Source organism: Taeniopygia guttata, chromosome 3 (genome assembly GCF_048771995.1).
Source record: "Taeniopygia guttata chromosome 3, bTaeGut7.mat, whole genome shotgun sequence".
Lineage (NCBI taxonomy): Eukaryota > Metazoa > Chordata > Aves > Passeriformes > Estrildidae > Taeniopygia > Taeniopygia guttata.
Window position 1 is genome coordinate 28234451 of NC_133027.1, and position 23945 is coordinate 28258395.

General features: G+C 34.2%; 1 protein-coding gene across 1 annotated transcript in view; it reads right to left on the reverse strand.

Moving 5' to 3' along the window:
• The window catches only part of EYS (eyes shut homolog), a 765693-nt gene that overhangs the window by 336560 nt on the left and 405188 nt on the right, over positions 1–23945 (reverse strand). Inside the window, exons 31-32 of the mRNA XM_072926499.1 lie at positions 5979–6103; positions 2224–2348 (exon numbers count right to left, since the gene is read on the reverse strand). Coding sequence (XP_072782600.1) covers positions 2224–2348; positions 5979–6103 — 250 coding nt within the window. The remainder of the gene's footprint in view (positions 1–2223; positions 2349–5978; positions 6104–23945) is intronic.

Genomic DNA, 23945 nt, shown 5'->3' on the forward strand with positions numbered 1-23945 from the left:
TAGTCTTTCTTGTCTACCTGACTAACTACTCACACAGAGCTTGGGACAACTTATATTTTATGAGATCTCTGTCAATTATTATATTAATTTATGAAACGACTGAAATGACTTTTTTTACAAGTAGTTTAAAATTTTTGAGGTTTAAAACAGAAAAGGTTAAATTGATGGGTTTTGAGTAATTTTGATGCATTCATGTTTGTTTCAATCAACTTCTTAATTTGTTTTGGCAAGCAGACAAGCTATCTGGTAAATTCATGGCATCTTATAAAATCATTCACTGTATCAGTATTCCAAAACACAAAGGAAAAACAGGCCAATTAATGTGTCAGTTTTCATGCATTTCCTTCTTGCTCTTTTCTAATTTCACATATAGAACAAATGATCAGTTTGAGCAAGCTCATAATTGTTCTTAATCCTATAAAACTTATGTTTCAGTCTGACTTTCCTGTGACAGATTAGTACATTTTTATGACTACTGCATTTAATGGCAAAGAGCATTTGATTGCGACTTTATGACTCATAGAAACAAAGCAGATGTGGATAACCTCCAGTGTGCATGAAGGGTACATTAAGTAGTCATAGATAAATTTGATAGCACTGAAAGTGCCTGTAAATGCCTTAACAGTTTCCATGCAGGGGGATGGAATCTTTTAGCTTGTGCAGATTTGTATTTAAAAGTAGGTATGTGTCTATCGATGGTTCCACTTAAAAAGTAAACACTTATTTCATATACCACTGACTATGATTTTCTTCTGAAAATTTATGAGAGATTTCACAATCCATGCTTTATGATCCATACTTTGGGTAGCAGTACAGACACAGAGTACAGAAGATTTACATACACACTGTAGCTGGAGTTCTTTGAATACTTATTTCTCTGTGAGTTTTACTATTTCCACTCCACACCTACTCATGATTATGAACCAGAACCCATTGGGACCTAACAAATATACCTCTTGAGGTGTTTAGACCATAACTTCTTATCCTTGACACTGAAGATAGGTATGTTAAAAATGTTTCTGTGGTGGTTTTTTTTTTTTTACTTTTGTATTTCTTCCCAAAGCATAGTGGAATTGGAGGGACCAAAGATGGAAAAATGAATAATGGAATAAAGAGCAAAGATGATACATCTTAAATTTAAGCTGATTCAAAAGCTTGTTACTTTTCCTTCTGCAAAGGCTTGCTTGTTCTGCAATATGCTGTACAATTAATACTCAAGCTATGTACTAATAGAAAAACTGCCCCCATGGGTCAAATATCTATCTAGCTCCATCATTACTGAGATATTAATGAATACTTTGGGAAGAAAACAGGAAGAAAACAAGCAGAGCTAGCATCTGGTAACTCACCAAATATGCTATTCAAACCTTTTGCAATAAGTAAATCAAAGATTCCCTAAGCCAGGTTAACATTCAGAAGAGTAATTTGAATAACAATGACTCTATCTTCCTTCTAACCCGTTTTTGGTTTATTTGTACTTCTAGTCTCTACAGCATCACACAACACTGACTTCTACCAATAAATTTTGCACTAATTGAAAAAATAATTTTTCGAAACAGATTTTGATCTTTCTCTCTGGTGGTTTTATTTGGTACTCATAAGTTTTTTTGTGGTTTTTTTGGTCAGACATAAATGGTAAAAAAATTGTGAATCTGATCTTCTGCATTATAATTGTTCATGTAAGATAAGCATGAATATTTAAGGAAAAAATGAGATTATTGTAACATAAGGATCTGACTGTTTTCCATATAAAAAGACCATGGACTTTAAGTGATGTATCCTTCATGACTACTTGACATTGTTTTGAAAGCCAATCTGCTTTAGAAGACAAAAAGGCAGCAGTTACTGTGGTCTGTGGGAAGTATCAATGTTACCCATTCTATTCTGTAAAAACCACCTTTCAAAAATGATATTAATTTTTATGAGATATTTTTTTCCTTCTCAAGATAGTTTGTCAGTAAATTTAGTCAGATTGTTTACATTGTTAAGATCCATTACCATTACGGTAAAATAAGACTTTACAAAATTGTAGACCAAGAGTCGCTGGAACAGGGAGAAATTCCTGGTGAATTCCTTGAACAAAGCATACGTCACTTCTGTGATTCCATTTCATTCAAGAAATATATCAACAATTCTGAGCAAGCTTAAAAAGAATAGGTATTTTCTGTGCAATGTTGAACAGCCAGGTAAAAGGAAAGATAAGAAAGAATTCCAGCATCTCACCACAAATCCTGGCTTGCAAAAACAGGAGTAACCAAAGCTGGGCTCTTTCTGAACACAGATACCATGTATGCAGGGGTTGGATATGCACTCATCAACATCCAACTCACAATGGAGGCCTTCCCATCCTGTCAGAAAAAAAAAAGCAAAGCAAACCCCAAAGCGAGACTCATTAAAATCTACATCCACTTACTGAGTGTCAATGGAAAAAAGGTATGGGTGACTATCATCCATTCTCACATATATAGAGATATATATTAAGGCATGAATATGAACTTTTTTGGGCTGTGGTTTCTCAGAGTAGAAAAAAATAAAGAGAAGAAGCTAAAAAGGAAAACTCTGAGATTACTGTACCAGATCAATGAGGAAGAGATTTTCTGAGCAAATACTTTGTGTTTAAATGCTATGAGATTCCGTCTTCTCACAGTTCATTAGTCAGATTACTGGGAATTTTATTGATAAGCATTTCTTACTAAAATCTCCTTTACAAGTACGTACACCATAAATTAGAGGCTAAATTCTCATCTTGAAGCTGTGCTTTAGATCATGTAATTTAATCCTGCCTCGAACTCGCTCCTTGTAGGCTAAACTGAAATGGAATCACTCCATTTGCATGATAAATACAAACCCAAAACTCTGTAAAATATGGCTAGTTAATGAAGAGCACCAGACTTTCTGCCATGATATTCCCATAACCCATTACAGATTTGTTTTTTTCTCTATTTTACTATTTCTAAACAAACTAACAAAGACAACCGCAACAGCCTCACAAGCTCCCTAGCAGTCCTTGGCTGCTACAAATCTACTTGTCACTGTTCAGACTTCGCCTCAGAGTATGCATCAAAGGGATTCACCTGTTACATTCCAGTCTTGCTTTACCTGCCCTGGTGAAGAGCAGCCTGCCCAGTTAAAGACTTAATCCATGAGCCTGCTATTAATTCCAACAGCTGCTGTTGCTGCTTTTGAGATGTCTGAGGTGCTGTTAGAACAGAGTTTACATCTCTCCGCACTGCTTCTGCACCTGAACAGCCTGAAGCTGCAGCCACAGAACCTGAACATGCATCTATTATTCTAAGGGTATGGGGGCTGCTACTGGGACAATAGCTGACAAAATTCATGATCCATTACAAAATGCATTTGTCAGAGCTAAATCCATTTCCTTTCCTGGTATCATATGCTGTCACCACATGCTTCACTTTGTTCTCTGGAGGTTTTTGGAAAGCTGCAATCATCTGCCTTGTTCCTATTTCAGTCTTGGTACTATCCCTTTCCCATTTCATTAAATTACAACAGGGAATCTGTTAAGGGGTATATCAGACTATCTGCCCAGTTGTTTCCCATTGTTGCCTTTATAGACCAAAGAATCCCCAATCCCAGCTCCATATTTCTATAGGTGAAGCTAAGAAGAGAAATATAAGATCTATTATATGTGAACAGTCAAAACCTGCAAAAAATGACAATTTTTTTCCTAGGTATTTCTACTTTCTCTCTCTGGATGATATTTTTTTCTTCTAATCCCTTTCTTTAGATGTGCAACTTTGAAAAAGTTACTCTTCTCAAAGGTTCCCCTGCCTCTCCAAATTCACCCCTTTTCAGAGCTGTAACCTCATCTGTTCCGACATTTTAGAGGCTCAAATAACATTGGAAAATACTGTATTAATTAACAAAAAACCCCCTCAAGATATGTAAAAAATATGTATATACTTAATGCATGTGGTTTTTATTCTGTGTTTTTACCTAATAGAAAAGTGATTTACAGATTTTTCACCCCTACTAGCACATGGTATTATTGAAAGGAACATAACAGAAAGTCAGCCATGCTTGGGTTGGGAGGTATTTAAAACATGTTAGCTGTAGGAGTGAGTTCCAAAGCCCCAAAGAACTTTCTCCTACTTATACCAAGAGTTTCCATGTTGCACAGAGACAGCAATCACAGTTCTTGGCTAGTGAGCAATTTTTAAATGTCTGTATTAAAATATATTTGATGTATTATTTTAATGAACTTTAAAAATAAGAAAAAAAAACCAGACTTGGCAATGTATTCTGGGTGAAGATCTTTAATGACTAAAAAATACGTCTTTAAATTTTTAAGTCATTAGTATTGGTGGAGGGGGATATGGCCATATGCAATACCAGGTGGATATGTAGTACTGAAGTTAGGTCATGACGCAGATTTTTTAGGATTGGAAAGATCTTTATTCTCATGAATTCTGCATGAAAAAGTCCAAAAAGTTTTCACTCATTGGTTCATATATCAGAACTATGATGTTTTTCTGAATTATTGAATATCTCTTTGACATTAAGAAAAGTTGCTAAGGAATATTAAGCTGTAATCAACATAGTCCTACACATAATTAGCCTTTAGTAAGCCAAAGATACTTATATTTAAGTTTTACATGTTAGAAAATCATTCCTTATTAGCAATTAAACAAAGTAATAAACTGCCAAATCGACTCTCATTAAACACATGCATTTGTTTACTTCAGTATGTTCCATACTTTTTTGAAAAACATTGCTTACATATAATTTTGTAAGCTGCATTAAGATGAATTCAGAATAAGAAAAAATGCCAAATATATTAATATTCAATTTGCTATGTTCTTTCTTTTGAATGTAGAACAAGAATGAGGAGAAAGACTCTAGAGAAGTATAATGTATACATGGTCACTTCAGGAGAGATTGCTAGCATGTTTTTACTTGTAAATTGAAACCAAAAATGTGAATATATTTTGGCACAATGTAACTAGATCAGATATATGGAAATAGCATGGGTTAACAGAATATTTATAATCTAAAATATATCTAAATTATCTCTAAAATAGCCCGTAAGAAGCCTTGTGTCAGTACTATCACAGAAATCATTCAGCAGTGGAAGTGAGTAAGATAGTAAATAGATTTAAACTGAAAAAATTAAAGTTTCAGGAGGCAGGTACTCATATATTTCTTATTTTAACACTGACTTATGGAGCAGAATTCTACTTATGTATATGGATTAGAAATCCTATTTATGTTGAGAAAAGGCTTTTTATTAGTAGACATGACAGGAGATTGTAAATAGTCCTGAACAGATTAAATTTGTGATTGCAAGACAATGCAGGCTGATTGAGACCTTTGCTTTTGTATAAATACTAAATCTCTTATATTTTCATAAGCCACTAGACTTGTTTTAGTTGATATCTGTCAGAATTAGAAAACACTTCCCACTTTTTAAACAAGTGCCTCATTCTATTTGTAATAGAATGAAAAAAATTTAAAAAATTAAATAATTATATTTTTTAATTAAAATTATTTAACTAAAAAAAATTTTAAAAATTATTTTAATCCCAGCTAGGAAAATAAGCACAGGTATGCCTTACAACACCAACACTAAGGATAATAATAAAAATGTTAGTTAAAGTCTTCAGAATTTCTCCTCAGTCAATCTCATTCTATAGGTAGTGAAATTATTTTGCTGCTAAACAGTAGCAATTTGACAGCTTGGTCAGTAAGTTATATTAATAAAGATCATAAACAATAAACCTGCCTCTAGATAATAGCTCAGTGAGCTTGCTTTACTTTGAAGCCTTTCACATATGCTTGCTGGAGTAGTTAATTCTCTTTAGATTTCATTCAAAAATCTTGCCAAAGAGATAGCATTTTTGTACCGTATAGTTCATATATAACAAAAGAGCTTTATATAGTTTACCAATTTTCTCGCTAGTAACAGTGATAATTCAAAACGATTATTGTTTAAGATTGCTCTGTCATATGGCAGTTACCTTGTTGACATTTACAAGAGTATCCATTGATATGATCAGTGCAGGTTGAGCCATGTAGACAGGGTGATGAATTACACTCATTAACTTCTATCTCACAAAATTGTCCAGAAAATCCAGCAAGACACCTGAAGAGAACATTTCAAAGGGTTATACTATGCAGAAATGTCATATAAAATATACCTTGTGTGGAAACATGTCTAAAATGTGTGTATTAAGACATCAAATATTGCTTTCTGTTTCAAGGTATTATACTGGAACACTTCCAAGCTTCACGTTGTGATACATGCTGATCTTTTAAGGGATTTATGATGGCAAAACCCATCCAAAAATTTCACATCTGGACCAAAATCAAGCATAACAGTCTCAATTAGAGTGTACCGGTTCTATCAATGTGAATACAAACCTTTTTTTATGTACTCTTGGGAGATTGTCTACTAAAATAATTTAGCTAAGTAACTGCAGCCTATGTCTGAAAAGCTGCTTGCTGACAAATGTGTACTATCAAATAAAAACAACAGCATAAAAGCTAATCTTCAGATCCCAAGCTTTAATCATTATTGTAGGTATAAAATATTAGTTTTCTTAAAAAAAACTTCTGTATTTTTGTGGTTGTAACTTCTGTGTGATAATTGATACCAAAGTAATTCCATATGATTTCAACATATACATTACAAGATTTACAAGACTTTTAATGAAGTTCAAAAATCCTACTAATTTCATTATTGAAACATATGTTTGTGTATATGCACACAGCTTTATGGATATATGCAAATATGTTCTAAAAAACATGGTCCCATGATGGTATTAATGAAATTTACTCTTTTGAGAGGTGTTGTACATGGATATATTTCACATGAAACAATGTTTTCAAAACCTCCTTTTACTGACTGGGTGGTGCACACCTTGTATGTTTTTTTGGGTCTAGTGAAAAGCATAAAGGTTTCTGCCTCACTTAAGAGGGAGATGAGAACCTTACCCAAGTATCTTTGAGTAAATCCAAGTAGTCACAGTCACCGACTCCTCAAGGGGATACAGTGAATGAATTCAACATATATAATTAGAATGAGGTACCTGCAGTGCCTACCTTAGCTTTCCACATTGTTCAGCAAAAGAGGAGGGTGCACCATGAAACACATGTGTGTGACACCTCCTGAGGGATTATTACACTATGTATCAGGAATTATACTTTGGTTTATTTTTGCTGTGACTATTAGACTATGTTTGTTTTATTTTGTATGGAATACACTCTGAGTAATGACAATTTGGAATCTACCACAAAAATAATAACAGAACAGATTTGTCAAAATCTACATCAACTACAGATGACAGCTATGGCACACTGCTTGGAAAATAAACAAATGGATGCACACACACTATTTTTCAAATATCGAGTCATAATATATGAGAGAAAAAGCATGGAAAATACACCTTAATGAGTGCTCCATAAACCCACCTGTTATTTGGTTGAAAAACATTTTTTAAAATCCACTGAGAAGATACTGTTTGGTCCTTTGATCCTATTTGTAAATGTCAAAGTCCAGTAGCTAGAACACAACTTCATATACACAGCATTAGTCACCCTAACATTCTCCTATGCTCAGTGGAATGAGGAATGCAGAGGAATGATTCTGTTCACTGAAATCTTAAATAGTTTTCTTCATATACCTTTGTCTTCAGACTGTCTACAGAGCATATTAAGAAAAAAAAATTAAAAGACCAGAAAAAACCAAATTGAAGGGAGCAAATTTTCCCAGATGTCTAGTGTATCAGGTCTTACATATATCAATATGTACAAGGTGCTCTTTTTCCCATGTCAGACAATCATTCAACTTATAGAACACTTTAGAATGTTGGAAGCATTTAATATACTGATGTGTTATATTTTTTTTTGTAAAAAGTGGAATACCAGAATATTCAGTTTGTTCAAAAAGCATGATATGATATAAAAAGTGCTTAATCACTGCAAAGGCAGCCATGCTATTAACTAAATTATTCTGAACAATTATAAGCAACTAGAAGTAAGCTAAAACAACAGCTTAGTATCAGCAGCTTTCACAAATTTCCCAAAATTGCAACCAGCTTTATGCTTTATTAAGAGTTTTAATGAAATTAACACTTAGGATGTGACAAACACTTCAATAATTTCTTAATCTTTTGTTCACTCCCACCTTCCTTCATATCTATTCCTTTAAAATAATGCATTTTTTTTTCTGCCTCTCCACATTCTTACTTCCCTTCTGTCATTTTTTCTAGAACATTAGGAAGGACAGAAACAGTAGTATTTAAATACAACTGATATTAGAAAGTTTAAGTAGGTATGGAATACAGTCCTTGTTGTTATAAATAGAAATAAACATAACTGAAACATTCTGGAAGATGTTTCTATGTGTTGTTTAAGACATGAACGTCCTGCAAACAAAAAACAGCGGCTTTTAGATAGCTTTCATACGAGAGTATGATCACTGCAAATATTGTATATTGATTACCGTCTAACAGAAAACAATGTACGTTTTTGTAAGTAAATGCATATCTAGGTTTATCAGCAAATAACTCCTAGGGCTTATCTAACAAAGTAAGTTGGTGCACTGTGTAGTCTGAGCTTTTAAACTTACAGAAGGATCAACATAAGATCAATAGTTTTGTACTGAAAGGCAGCAAAAAATAGTACTCATTTGCTGTAAGAATAATGCATTCACAATTTATTTATGACCGGTTTTAGGGATGTTGACAAAGATCTTTCTCTTTTCTGTCATTCCCTGCAGATTTTTTCATCTCATATAAGATGCTGACATACTGTGGTGCAAATATAATCCCTTTTGCGCTGTGCCTTTATATCAATCATTATCAGGAGTGATTATCTTAATTTCAGCATATGCCAAAGCAATAGCTGAACAAAAGACTGAAAAGAGAGAATTAAATGAAGGATTTTGATCTATGACAATTCCTGGTACAGTGACAGTAATTTTTTCCTTTGTTAGTAAACTTTCAGCCTCAGAGAAAATCTACAAGAATCCAAACATCAGCCACATTTTTCTCTGCAACACTGATTTATATCTTGCAACTCACTCTTTGTAACTCACTACTCTTTGAGTCTGTTTTGTATTTCACCATTTGAGTCCATTTTTTCTTACCTGTACTCTTTTCCTTCTCTCTCCCTCTCTTTCTTCATTGCCTTGTGACCTTTTACAGCTTATGAATTATTTGTGTATCAGTGAGATATGAGGTTCAGAAAAAACATGGTTTCTACAACACAGAAGTTTATTAGGTTTATCTGGAGGAATAATTAACAGCAATTGTAGTTAGAAGAGAATGTTCATGCTGTAACCTTTACTTGCTTATGTGACTCAGTCAACCTGGTAGAATCAATGAATTTTGTGGACCAGTCCACACCATAAAATTTTTTTGTGAATGTTAACCCTGATGACTTTGTTAATATTTTGCTAATACCTTCAGGTCAGATAATTAGGATCTTGGACAGAATAATAGATGAATATGAAAAGAACATCTCCTGAGCAAATGCCTTAGCTAAAATTGTCTTTAAATGTGCAATCTCTTTTGACATTAGTCATGATTTTTTTTTTCCAAAGCTGAATTTTCTGGCCAAAATAAATCTAGTTAACTGCTCTACTGTAACAGGCCAGATTTGTCACTGCAAATTTACACTGGGATTGCTATACATTATTAACAAGCTATGAAAAGTCACTGGCTAAATGTCATGGATGCTGAGATATAGCAGTACCTTGGGATTCATACAGCAAACAGTTTAGTTTTAATCATCTGGGATCACAAGGTGCCTTGACATTTGCAAGGCAACTTTTTCCGTTTTAACTTCCAATGGAATCACACATCTATTATCCCAATCATAATTCTTAACTTCAAATGTGATAGAAAGTTTTACTGTCTAAATTAAAGAAATGAAAAATCGATCAAACATGGACCTTATAATTCATTTAATCGATGCTCATATGCCAGCTTGGAAAGGAAAAAAGGAAGAGCAAGGAAAACCAGATAATTTAAACATCTTCAGAATTATTAGAGACATTTCCAGTGAAATACATGACCCCAGCACTACTGAGGCATGACTTTCATGAGAAGTATTAGCATTACAAACTTGTGCAGAACCTTTTTCATTTTAAAGAAAAAAATGAGTGAGAGTAGTGATTAATTTTAAATATATCTACCATTATAACATGATTTCTTAAAGCTTTAAATTTTTGGCAGTAGGGAATTTTTCTAGAGTGATAAATAAAAAATTCATTATTTATCATACTTTACTCTCTAATAGATAACCTTTTGGATAGTAAATTTCACTTTACTGGAATCCAATGTATATTTTTTGCCTTTTTAAATAGGGTTATTCACAGACAAAATATAAAAAAACAAATAATATTTTATTTAACTGATTTTTTTTTCTCTTAAGATATACAAGAACAAACTTTTATCATTTTATATTCAGATGCAACAATTCCCCAAGGAACACTGAAAAAAGGAAGGTATCACATGAAAGTAGATTATCTGCTGTGGGGTTATACATCTAGTCTGAAGATTGTGGATGCTGCTGATGAAGCAGCAGACAAACCAATCAATGTGTATGATGTTAAATAAATACATACATAAATAAATATGTGTTCTACTGCTCTTGGAATGTGAAAAATTGAGATAAAAAGAAAGAACACTGACTTCTGTGTGCACATGTGTGTGAACTCTTAGTGATTTCTGGGATCCTATGTTGGATCAGCATGGATATTTTTGGTATTGTGTTTTCACTAATGGGTTAAACTGATTGTCCTAAGACAAATGGCTCTGTGTTCAAAGTAATATGAGTCAGCTGTCTCATCACTAATACTACTGAAAATTTCTTCTCCTGATATACTTTGAAGCACGTTTCTTTGGAAAGAACTTGAGAAAGCAGCCACTATGGAATTTAAACAAATCTCCTGAGAGCTTTTCTCAGATTATTATCTCTAAAACCCTTCCCAAAGGTGATGCTATGATTGTTGATTTTAGAACACTGACAATGCAGCTTTCCCCAAGCTACAAGTATAGCATACCACATTGCTTTTTTAATTTCTTTTTCCTCCTCTGTTTTCTCATTGGAGGTACTGCCTAGAATGAAGCAAATTTATTTACTCTGCAGAAAAATTTCACATGGAATAAAGTAAAAATACATTATAGCTTTCCATGGTGGTCAGGAAATGTTAGTTCTATTTTAAAAAATAGATAAAAAAGAAAATAATAGTATTAGCACACTTGAGTATATATATATTTTTTTAAAGGGTATTCCATTTATTCATCTAAAGTTCTGTTCTTATCATATCAGAATCAGAGTCCCTATTACAGATCTATAATCTGAAATAACAAGAGATATAGTTTTCTTTCTGCAGTCTTTCTTAGATTATGGGAGAAATCATTCAGTTATTAATATAATTTAGAGTGGTATGAAAATAGTTATTAGAGAAAAATTCATTTGAAAAGAGCGGTACATTATATAATCCAAGAGTCCCTAGTTCAGTAAATTTTCTGGTTCTGATAGTCAGTAACTTCTCCATATTCATCATTAATTTATACTGAATATCTTTGCAAAGGTAAAATGAATTTTAAAAGTATAATTAATAATGCCATTCTTTTGGAGGACTACTTTTAGAACAGGAGCTACAAACCACAAAGTTATAACCTTATCCATATGTTAACTTTTAACAGCCCCATATTTTCACTAACAATGAGAATTTACCATAGGCTTACAAGAGTGTCTGACTGGTTTAAAGATATCAGCCATTTGATATATAATTATAAATGTATAATTACCTATAATTTATAGTCACAGGGGTAAATGTAAGGAAGAATGAACTGATACATCAAGACTTTGTAAAGAATGAAGGAAACAGAAGAAATTTATTCTCTATCCCCTTGGAAAGGTGACCCTATCATCATATTGAACTGGATATACCCTAATCCAAGGCATCCTTCTTCACAAAGGAGGAATGTTGCATGTAAAACCCCAAAACAGATTCAGATTTTTCCGATTGGAGTTGGAAGATTTGCAACTTTTCAGCTTTCATTTTTCAACTTTCTTCATCTTTCTTCTTAACTTGTAAAGAGTTAACAGAATAGAGAACTAATTGCGTCTACAGAAAAAAAGGAAAACACCATGGAATCATAGGACAGTAAGGACTTTTATATAAGAGCTTTATTCCTGACTATAATAATATAAGTGTAATGAGGACTATATAAAAGTACTTTTTAACTACTCTGGACACAGTGTTACCCTGGAAATTTTTGACTTTAATTAATGTATGTCAAATTAGTGTCTTTATTCTCAAAGAATGTTTTGGGACAATCTCAACACATACTAAACATTTGCTAATAAAAAGTTCTATTCTTTCTAAGGTCATTCTTATTACAAGAGATGTTAAACTTTCTCAGTCCACTTGGATTCAGTCTTTATTTTCCCTATGAGAAAAGCAGATTTTACCGCCAGTAAAAGCTCCCACTGTGCTTAACATGGACGTTCTTATTAAGTGATAAATTATGTACTTGCTAAATCACAGTTGGTGGGGTGTGACAGCGTTAAAGGAAAGGTTAATCTGTGGAATATCAGGCTACAATGAATACAGTAAAATAACCAGAATGGCTAAGCCTTGATGAAAATATATTAGAACTAAGACACTCCTTTATTTTATTAACCTACCCAGTTGGAAACTATATGCATTTCTTCACATACCAGTAGTGTGGGCAGAATTAAAAGAGGAACAGGAATGTGTGTGCGTGTGTGTGCTTTTGTCCTTGTAGAGCTGATGAAAAGCCGCCATTCAGCTGTTTGCTAAAATAATCCATGTTTGCTGTGAGATTTCATATAGAGGAAAGCTAACATCTGGTCAATCCTTTCTCAAATAGAATCTCTCTAAGCTTTTTACTAATAGTTCTTATACATAAAGAGATAAGTTAAGACAGGTCTTTAGCTGATGTAAACTCCTGTAATATCAGCCTTGCCATGCTTTTCTGCTATCCAGGCATTCATTCAAAATCCAGGATACAAAAATCCAGATTAATATCAGACACTATTTTCGTATTCTTCATTTACTTGTCCAGTGTTCTTGGTTTAAATTAGCTCATATGTGCATGACTGTGTGTATATGACTGCACTGAGAACCATGCACATGAAAATGGAAGATTTAAGTTATTACAGTTTACAAAATAAGTTAAGAGCTCACAAAATACTACAAGAGAACAGGAGAAGAGAGCTGTTAAACACAGTTAACCCTCTGTTATAAAATGTTCTGTACTACTTTAGTTTAATTTTTAAAGTACAATTTAAGACCTCTGCACTTCCCAACTCTGACAATACAGATAAAACACTCATAATGAAGAATTGTGAGCACATCATTATCAGCCTGCTATTTCTTGTGAAGACCAGCCTCCCTACTCCTTATAGTTTATTGCTAGAATCCCCAGGGATCATTTCACAGGGGCTATCTCAGCTGATTCTCAGTGTTAGTAATTTTGGCTATGTATTGTTAAAAAACAAGTGAAGTGTAAAAAATTCCATTTCAGCATATATTCACAGTTTTTACAAATAATATCAACACAGTTTATCCTGTATCTCACTTTTGTAGCCTTTTAGTTCAGTAAATATGGTATTGCTGAACAAGAAACTACAGGGTTTGTTCTAACATTGCAAGGCCATAGGCTGGGGCTTATCAAGCCTGATTTGTCTGGACTTGTCTTAGGCTTGCCTGGAGCTTTGTTTTAGCTTTTTTAGGTCTAGTAGACTTATATCTAATTTGTTTGAGTTTTGATTTTCATTGTACAATGGTATGCTGATTATTCTTTTTATAATAATTACAATATAGCTCAGATAGTGAAAACAAGTACTATTCCAGTGACATATTTTTTTGTGCATAGAATAAATTATGTGGTTTTATGGAACACAATACTGGATAACAGTTGATGCCTTGAAAAATATAAACACAGAATGAGAGATCAAGGCTATCAGGAAATGATCACTGAATAACTACTGGTCATTGAAGAGATAATACATTTGAAGCTGGGCTAAAATGTCTTTAGGAGTAACAAACGACAATTTTCCAACATAAATAAAACACCACTTACATTAAAAAATACAGATGTAACACAGAAAGCAAAAGAAACAAGGTATAGGACATGTTAGAAAATGTTTAAAAGTGTCCCCTAGCATAAGCCCCTCAAGTACAGAAAAGAAGAAGCCCCCACTGCATTCCCTTGGCAAAGGATTCAGGACGACAATGCACCAGAACCCTTCTTCCCTGAATGAAACAAATGGAAGTATAAAGTTTGTCTGTAAGTTTCAAGCATTAAACTATTATTAGCATGATTGAACTTCAGTATTTGGATAACTTGCATGGTAAGTTTTATAATTTCTGTTACTGGAATAATAATACATTTTTGGCAAGATTTATGATTCTAATTAGACCTACAGTAAAGTCTTGACTTTACATACAAAGCATGTCTCTTGTCCAGTTGAGACACTGTAGTTTTAATATGACACTAGTAGAGGCAAAAGGACTTAAAATTTAATTGAACATTTTTTTTCCTCAACTTGTTCTCATATCTGTAGTACATTCTACACCTACAGGCTCTGCTGAGCGCTTCTAGTATTAAGCACTAAGAAATTTGGAAACACTGACAAAAATTAATCCCTTCTAAACACAGACTGACTTATAAAAGTGAAGCAATAATGTCAGCTGGAAAAAAATGCTGCTTCACCGAATACCACATTGGAAGCAACGTCAAGGATCATCTGGTCCAACATTTTGTTGCAAAACCCTGTTTAGACAAGATGCCTCAGCACCCTGTCCAGTTGAATCTTAAAAGTATCCGATGTTGTCCAATGCATCACTTCCCTGTCAAGATTATTCTGAAGGCTGATTGTTTTCATTGCAAAAACTTTTCTTGCGCGTCCAACCAGAATCTCCTCAGGAGCAACTTGTACTCATGACCTCTCATTTTTTCCATGTGATTCCTTGAAGAAAGAGTCTCCATGTTCTTTGCAGACACCCTTTGGATACTGGAACATGGTAATAATGCCCTGTAAGCCCCACCCCTAAGCCTTCTTTTCTCAAAACTGACCATACTCAGTTCTCTTAGTCTTTCCTTATAAGGCAGCCTTACCAGTCCATGATCATGACTAATAAATAACTGCTACTGTTCCTTTGGCTGATGTGAGAAACACTAAACTAAAAGTTTTCCCATAGTGGTGGTCAGGGGAGAAGGCTGGTGAGCTACCACAGCAAGAACAAACTGTGATATATAAAAATATTCCTTTAATCACCAGGAAAAACTCATTTAAAATCAAACCTGTTCCTTTAAATTTCCCAAAAGCATGATGAGACAACATTGCAATCTGTCTGGATTACTAGCATCCACAACGATTTCTGTGGTGCAGATATTTTAGGAGAGCATATAGCTTCATTTAATAGCAGTAGAGAACACTGTCAAGTCAGTTTATTTATCAGGGGACACATTTGACTGCCTTCAATATAGTTAAAACACTTAAAACCAGCATTTCCACAGAAAAAGTCAGAGCATCTTGGCAGAAGAATGGACAAAGCTATAATAGTTGCTGGAGAGCGAAAAACACAATAAAAGAAATTAGTGGGAAAAGAAGAACCATCTTAGTAGGAAGAACCATCTTAGTGCAAACATTCTACTGACTGTGTTATTTGTATAGTACTTATTCTTTGTTCCAGATGACTGTTGAACAATCATGTAGAACAATACTACATGCTTGGAAAGATCGTATGGGTGTCAATGGGGATGAAGTAAGAGTTGATTTTTAACTAAGAGCGCCACATGAAAACTAGAACCTTAGTTGATTTTCATCTTATACTGTATAAGTGCAAGATCCTGCATAGAAACAAAAAAAATCTCTAGACTTTATTACTAGTACATATCTTCCATAACACATGCACAGACAGTAAAGCTCTCGGTAAAAGCAGATAGCTAAAATAGATATTAAGGATAAGCAGGGACATGTATTGAAACATACTCGCAATTTCTAGTGTAGATGGAATAAAAAATGTCACTTCCCCCATATTTTCACATCTTTCTTTTTTCTTAGGACAGGATATTCCCCTGGCAAGCATACCTATTACAAATGAGAAGGGAAAATTTACATCTTACATTGTCTAGTATCTTACAAATATTAATGACTATCTGTGGTAAGTTATCAATGCTGCTGAAAACAGATCATACCTAGCTCCCGATTAAAGGTAAGAATCAGATTCCTCTTCCCATTCCTACTCCTTCACCCTGAAATGGATACAATGAGCATGACCATAAAGATGGTTGTTATATATTGTTCAGTTATAAACTGTATTTTTAAAGGTTTTTATGAAAATAATGTGATATCTATCTTAATCCATCCCTTTTCACTACCATTGACATTTATGTTCTGTTTACTTGAAACATTTCTACTACAATCCAACTATTTTCCTATATTCTTGGACTAAGGTGGAGATTCTTTTCAAATCCTTATCTGCCTAAAAAGTGCATCTCCAACCTTGAATATAGACCTTATCTACTCAGCTTTGTGTTTTTTACTTGTTACATTCTGTTTAGAACATTTATACTCATTAAAAGTTTAATTCTTGCCATCTGCAGTGTGTACAGCCTTGTGGATTTTTTTGTTCTCTAGTGTTTGGTTGCTAGCTACAGCGTTATGGGTGGGATTCAGTCACATGCATAGAGATACCAAGGAGCCATTTCAGCAGTCTAATGTATTTCATCAGGCTTCCTGCTACATTTCCAGAAGTGCTTAGCTTTCCCAGAGGCCGCATACCATAGTTACCACCCTCTGTGTGTCTCGGATTCAGAAGGAAAATTACAATTGCACAACACCTACTGTCCTGCAATGAATGTGGTTTATGCCTTTAACAGTTGAATACAGGCCCTACACTGGCCTGGCACTGCAAGGTCTCAAGATTTGTCTCAGCTTGTTTGGGTCTGAATTGGATTTGCTGTGTTGGAGCATCTATGCTGTGCTCAGTGACTGCTGCTTCCCCTATCCAGCTCTGGCTCTGGGGGTGTCCCTCTGGGAACAGTGTCATACTCACTCCCCAAGTGACTGCCAGAAAAATCACAGACTTTTAGGTGTGAGTGGCTGCGTTAAAGAAACCCAAGTGGACCCAAACAATGAGAAGAAAGAAGCCACTGCCAGCAGCATCATGCTCCTCCTCACACAGGAGTCATCAGCATCCTTCTGGCTTGTCACAGCCTACACCATATTTTGCATAAGAAAGACTTTAAATGTCAGCCTTTATTGTACAGAGAAACATTGGAAGTGTGAGTATAACACCAAATAAAAGGCCATCTATTAAAAAAAAATAGGAAATTATAAAACAATTCTAATTGCATTTGCTAATGCATTTGTTAGTATTAATTAGTCAATTCAGAGCACCAGAATGATAAAGCTAGTTCATAGCTCCACTAGATATTTTGTGCTCTTTTTCTAACCCAGCACTGATTGCAAACCTCTCTAGACAATGAAATGCTGCCCACAGGACAGTTCCCATGCCTTCAGTCACTCCCATTGCACTCCACAGCTCAACCCACAGCCTGAAATGCAGTACTATGCCTGACGTTTTCTGATGAGGTAAAAAGATTGAAGCTACTGTAACATCTTCTCTGAAGAAAGTGATATTGAAAGTTAAGATCCCATAATTAAGTACTCAGGAACAGCAATCAGCATTTGCATCCAAAGATTTGATTTAACTGATTTCCTGTACTTTTATTCATTCTTTCCTGGCACTTACAGAGCTATCATAAATATCTGTTAAGAAAGTTACCCAACACTGCTTTTATTTATTTTGTAACTTCTTCAGGCCTTAGTCTCTTGAGTCAGCCATGTCCTTGGTCTGCAGTGCTTCACACTGTAGCTTCTCATAAAGTTGAGCCACTTCTCCAGTGCACCACAAGCTCATAGAAGGGAGAAAAACATAGGGGTGACTTAGAATTCCCTGCTAACATTTAGGAAAATGCTCTTTAAACAGGTCATGTCCTTGTAATAAAATTTATTTTATGAGTAGCAAGTTTGATGTGTGTCTGTGCACTATAAAAATTGGATGGTGGGGAGTGAGTGGGGGAAAGTGGAGCCTTGGAAAAGAGGGTCACCTTCCCCTTTCCCACCAGCTGACCTACCAGGGAAGAGCTAACAAGCAGGATCCCACCTATCATGTGGAAGTTTGGAGAAGCCATTAGCCATGGAAGGCCCTGGAAGCTGCCAGAAGGGATGGATGGCCACAGCTTGGATCCATGACACGGCTAACCCAGAGCAAGGGATAACCTGCCTCAGCAGCTGCAGGGGTCAAGAAAGGCTGCTGGATGAAGCAGAAAAAAAACAACGCATCAACCTGGCCCTCACCTCAACTCTGAAAACAAAAGCACTAAAAGAAAACAAAAAATAAAATAAGTATAAATAACTCCCACAAACAATTTTAGAGGAACACAAGGAAAAGAAAAAAAAAAAGAGAAAACGCAAGCAAAATGTTCTCTGGGATAAATGCTAGCTAAATAAAAAAATATCCACAAACTGCCTGAGAATGTCCACCCTAAACGTTATTCTTGTAAAATGGGAAAATCCCTACACAAACCTGCCAAAAAAGTTCTCTCTCTGCCCTTCTCCTGCACCTGGAAGCCCTACCTGGATGTACCACCTGGAGAGTTAATTCCATGTGCTTGCACAAGGAGGGGTTGATGAAGGAGAAAATACCTTCCCAAAGAGGCACTGGAAGTGGAGCACAAATGTGTTGAGTCCATGCTCTGGTGCATCCCCAGAGGAGTTTTCAGACCAGATGGCAACCAGAAATGTCCTGCTTTTTCCTCACTCTGTACTGAGGATGAGCCAGGTCAGTAGAGACTGAGTAAAGTTCCGATTCTGTAAAGTTTCCTCTGGTATTACCACAAACATAACCATTTTGGGGAGATGTTTTGCCAGAAGAGAACACTAACCTGCTTCTTCCTCCTGATGTCAGTGAATCAAATTACTGAAAAGCATATGTCCATCTCTGAACTCAAATGCTTTTTTGCCATATAAATGCCACACCAAACTTCAGTCTCCCAAAATCTTCTACAGTGCATTTTTCATTTGTGTAAAAGAGGCGACAGACACATATTTTATTGTTTTCACTGACTCTGACACTATGCTGAGACATACAGAAAGACCCAAGTTACTCCAACCTTTACAATGTTTATGCCTGACTTACACTACTGTTCTCTTACTCCAGACAATTAGGAATGCTGGGACCTTGCACAACTAAACTGATCTTCTTATTTTTTTGAAGTCAGTAACTGCTCACTAGATAGCAGCCATAAGTAATATGTTTCTCTTTGTGCCTCTTGCTGACAAGAAGAAAAACATTAATTTAATTTCTTTGGCTGAATGTGAACTAAAGCCTTAAAAAGAAAATGACTTTGCTGCCAGTGCCCTACAACTCTCAAAGAGAAATGAAATACTGCAGGGATTCTAGAACAGTAACTTTCACAGAAGAGAATCATTTCAGATACAATGTGCCAAGCCATAAAAAATACTAGTTCAGCTTTTATGCATATTATGTCTCCTTGACCCTGTTCAAACCTTAAAAGGATACATATATTTACAAGACTTAACAAACACTTTGCTTCCAGCCGATTTCTCTCTGGCAAAGAAACCAGTATTGAAGTGTTACCTTTTTTCCTATAGACTCAGAATCACACTCCTGATACATTTATTGCTGTCACTGTTATTATCATTTGTATGAATGTAACATCAAATAGCCAGTTCACAATCTGTGAGTCTGTACACATGATAAGAGAAAATGCTAACAATATAAATAGATGAAGCCAGAGCAATGGGAGCACCGTCAAAGAGAAGTGAGATACTCAAGGTCATGCCAAGTACAAGTGAGAAAGAACTGAGGTTTTATCCCCATAAAAATTTCTGAAGCATTCCATATGGTGGCCTATTTGAAAGTAACATAAACAAGTTGCCAAATAAGAACAATCTAAATTTAGGATTTTATTCTACATAATGTAATGTAGCTCTAGCTTAATTTTTTCAGTTAGTGACTTGCTAATCTGATCTGACATAAACACAGAATAATCAGAAGTAATAATCAGTAATGGATTAATTCTGATGTTGGTTTATGATGAATTATACTATATTTCATAACAGTGCCTTATAGAACATTCAGCAGCAATGCAAATTATTAACCAACATTAGAAGAGGGGACATTGTTGTATAAATGAACTCCTGTGTTTTTTTCAAATTTTCTTTTTTGACATATATATATAAATATAACAGTACAATAAACACTGAACCAAATCATAACTGAGTACATTTATTAAGATATATAATAATTTCAGAGTTTTACAACTGCTTTTCTCATACTAATTATCAGGAAAAAATTAAGCTATTCCTTGTGTTTTCAGGCTGCCTTTCTTTAAAACAGATGGCATTTTTGACTTGTGCTCTGTAGTAATGATTTATAAAAGTTGCATAGAGGCTTGTGAACCCCATTTAATATTTAAAGAATGCTTTCAGTGGCAGCAGGAAATGATCCATCTATGTCAATAGTATAAAATAGCAGCAACAAAAGTTTCCTTGGGAGGTCTGCCCTTTTGAACACAGGGCAGTTCACATGTCTTGTAGAGAACTGTTCAATGGGTACCCTGGCTGCACACTGTGCCTTCTCTTTTGTTTAGGCTCTATCCATCATACCTCAAATTTTCCATATATCTTCATTAAGTGTAATGTGGTTAGCCTGTGTGATAGTTTGCACTCTCTTAACCTAAAGAAGAAATATCTCTAACTGCCCTAAGTCCTGACTGTATTTGTATACCTGTTAGTCAAGAATAGTTTTGATAATAGCTTTGGTCTTTTACAAGTTTAAACAGAGTTTGCATACACATTAAGATTTTTTGATTGAAGAAAAAACAGAAACAGGCAGTTTGGCTTGACAATACCTCTGCAATCACTGTTTCTCATTTTTGGCTCTTCTAAGTCCAATATCTCAGTTGAAAAAGATCCAATTTTCATTTTTTTAAATACAATTCTATATTATCATGTCTAAAACACAATCAACAAAAATTAAATTATATATAATATGGAGATAAAATAAATTTCTTGCTACAGTAGAGTTCTACTGTCATTAACAAATTTTGATCTGTTAAAGACAGAAACAGAAAATAAATTTTAAAAGTGGAAGTTTCAAATTTTTCAGTGCTCCTTCTCTCTTTAAGGAAATAAAGTCTTATTCTTAAGTGTGCACACACAGAATTTTAAGGTAGAATAAGTCCCTGCAGGTACAGTGGCTTTTTCAGGTAAACATTATAAAGCAGAAAGGTGATGAAATCTTTCAAGAGTAATCACTTTCTTTTTTTTAAAACATAAGCAGAAACTATATCTTTTTGTATACATTATTAATTCTCTTTCATTTTAAGTACATATATGCACTTCCATCCATATAAACACCTGTGTGCATATTTAAACTGACTCTATACAAGAAAACTGATTAGACACTACAAATGCTAATGTTTGCAGATGTCTGTTACAATTTTAGCACTATGTGTCAGAAGAAGTGTATTTGAAAAAGTTTATTTTCTGTTCTGGGTGTTGACTTCTGAATGAATTACAAGTTATCATTCTATGCAGATTTTCCAGAAATTATTAAGAAAGCACCTGAACATTTTTAATATTTGGACATATCCAGACATTAAATCTTCTAAATTCATGAATCCTCTTTCTAGGGCAGGCACTTGATTTATATATGCAAATGTCTGCAACTTGAAAAGTGCATGTGCATGTTAAGCACATGTATTATTGCTGTGACCAGATGCTTTGATTTAAATTGAATGCTGGATTTCCATTTGCTTCTGAATGAAGAAGATGCAGAAAACCAAGCACCAGTTGTCTAAAAAGGCCATGTAAAATGCAAGTGAGATGTAAATCAGCAGAGATATCAGTCTCAAGCACCTTTGTATACACAAACAGGAGATATTGCTGTGGTTTTATGACCAAAAAGAAGAAAGTCCATAGGCAGTTGTGCTAAATCTAGCAGCTGTCAATTATAAAGTTACGCATGTTTCAAAATCCAGTTAGGGCTGGAAGTTCCTTTGGTTTTAGGCCATTTATTTCAAGTGTTTTTAGAGATTTGTTTGAAAGCACAGTGTGCAAATCTATATTTAAAAAGTGCTGAGAAATTGCTCCAGATATTAACTATATTCTCATAATTCAACAATTTTTTTTCTGGAAAAACAAAATGCTTGATATGGCACTCAAGTTTTCTACAAAAGGCTTTTTTTTTTTTTTTTTGCAGGGTTTAGCAAAAAATAAATATTCTGTAGTCTTCTTTTTTACATAGAAGATTGAAACATAAGTATTTTGCATTTATCAGAAATTTTTATTTTGGGGTCATAATATGCAAGAGTCTTGATTGCATAGCCACAAAGAAAATAGTAATGTGACTGGTATTCTCATGTAAATAGATTTATAAGAGTTCAAAAAGAAAAAGAAGGTATGGTTTATCTTAGTAATTTGCCAACACTGGTATTTTTACAACCTTAGTATTACATTAAATCTTGGTAATAGATAACATTTGCAAAATAGTAAGTGTTGCAAGCAGTTCTTCATCAGGGAAGCTGATTGTTTTCAGGTTTCTTTTCTTAAAATAAAAAATTAGTGAGGAAATAAAGTATTATTTGGACTTGAAGAAATAGTGAACATTTGTATAAGGAAAGACAAAAAGCCAGAACTGTAATCCAAGTATGAAATATGGATGCCCAAGAAAAAAAACTAATTTCAGCACTCTTTATTAATATTTTGACCTATTAAAGATATTAAATAAATTATTGTCATACCAGGAGTTGAGTATACCTAGTTCTGTGTTGCAATATATTAAAAAAATAATTTCAACATGATTCATAATCCCTAATTGCATTAACATTGAACTTCTGTTCTTTCTATGCAGCCTTTGCTGTAAACCCTGCAGACTAATACATTCTAAGCTCAGAGGGATTGCAGTCATTAGTTGTTTAGATTTGTGGAAAAAAAATAAACCCAAAGCAGATCACAAAACTGCCTCCAACAATTTATTTATTAAACCTATCAATTTCTGTTTAAACAAATTTTGTACATAAAGCCTCATTTTTAAAAAACATCATGTATTGAGTCCACTACTCTGCATTCAGCAGCCAGAAGCATCACTACTTCAAGAACATGTTCAAGCCCCACATTTATAGACAACTACATCTGTTAGAAATTTCCTTTTACTTTCATCTGGTTTTCTTTCATCTGGTTTTCTTTATCACTTGTAGAATAATGTACACTTAAACATTTTTCTTCCATCTCAAAGAAATAAAAAATACCATACATTATGTTTTAGAAATTATATAAATTATGCATTTTGTTTTAACTTGGTTACTCGTAGTCTCTGTTTGGATCAGCTAATAATGTATTCTGATCTGCTCAGATGTTTTATTCTGCTAGTAATGAACAATCCCAAAGGAAGACAATCATCATTCAAGACTATATCCTCTCCTGAGCAAGGGTTAAGCCTAATTTATTTATTTTGCAGTGCTAATAGAAGTAACAGGCAAATAGGTTAGTGTTTAAGTATTCAAAGAGGCCATATAGTTCTATTTTCAATATTAAACTGTTTGTGATGACCTAACCTGGGTATAGAAAATGCTTCCATTCATTTCCTCTAACCTCATGGATACTTTTGTAGGTGTTCAGGGAAGGAGCATTTAGATCACTTGTGTCTGTGACAAGCAATAGAGGTGGTGATGATGATAGACTATTGAGGAGCTACCAAAATATGCTAAAACTTAGTTTTTGCGTTTATTTTCATTCTATGTTCAATTTTTCTATACAGCAAGTACATCACATCAATATTCAGAAGGAATAACTGAATGACTAGAAAATGATACTATGAAATTCATATGTAAACATAGGGA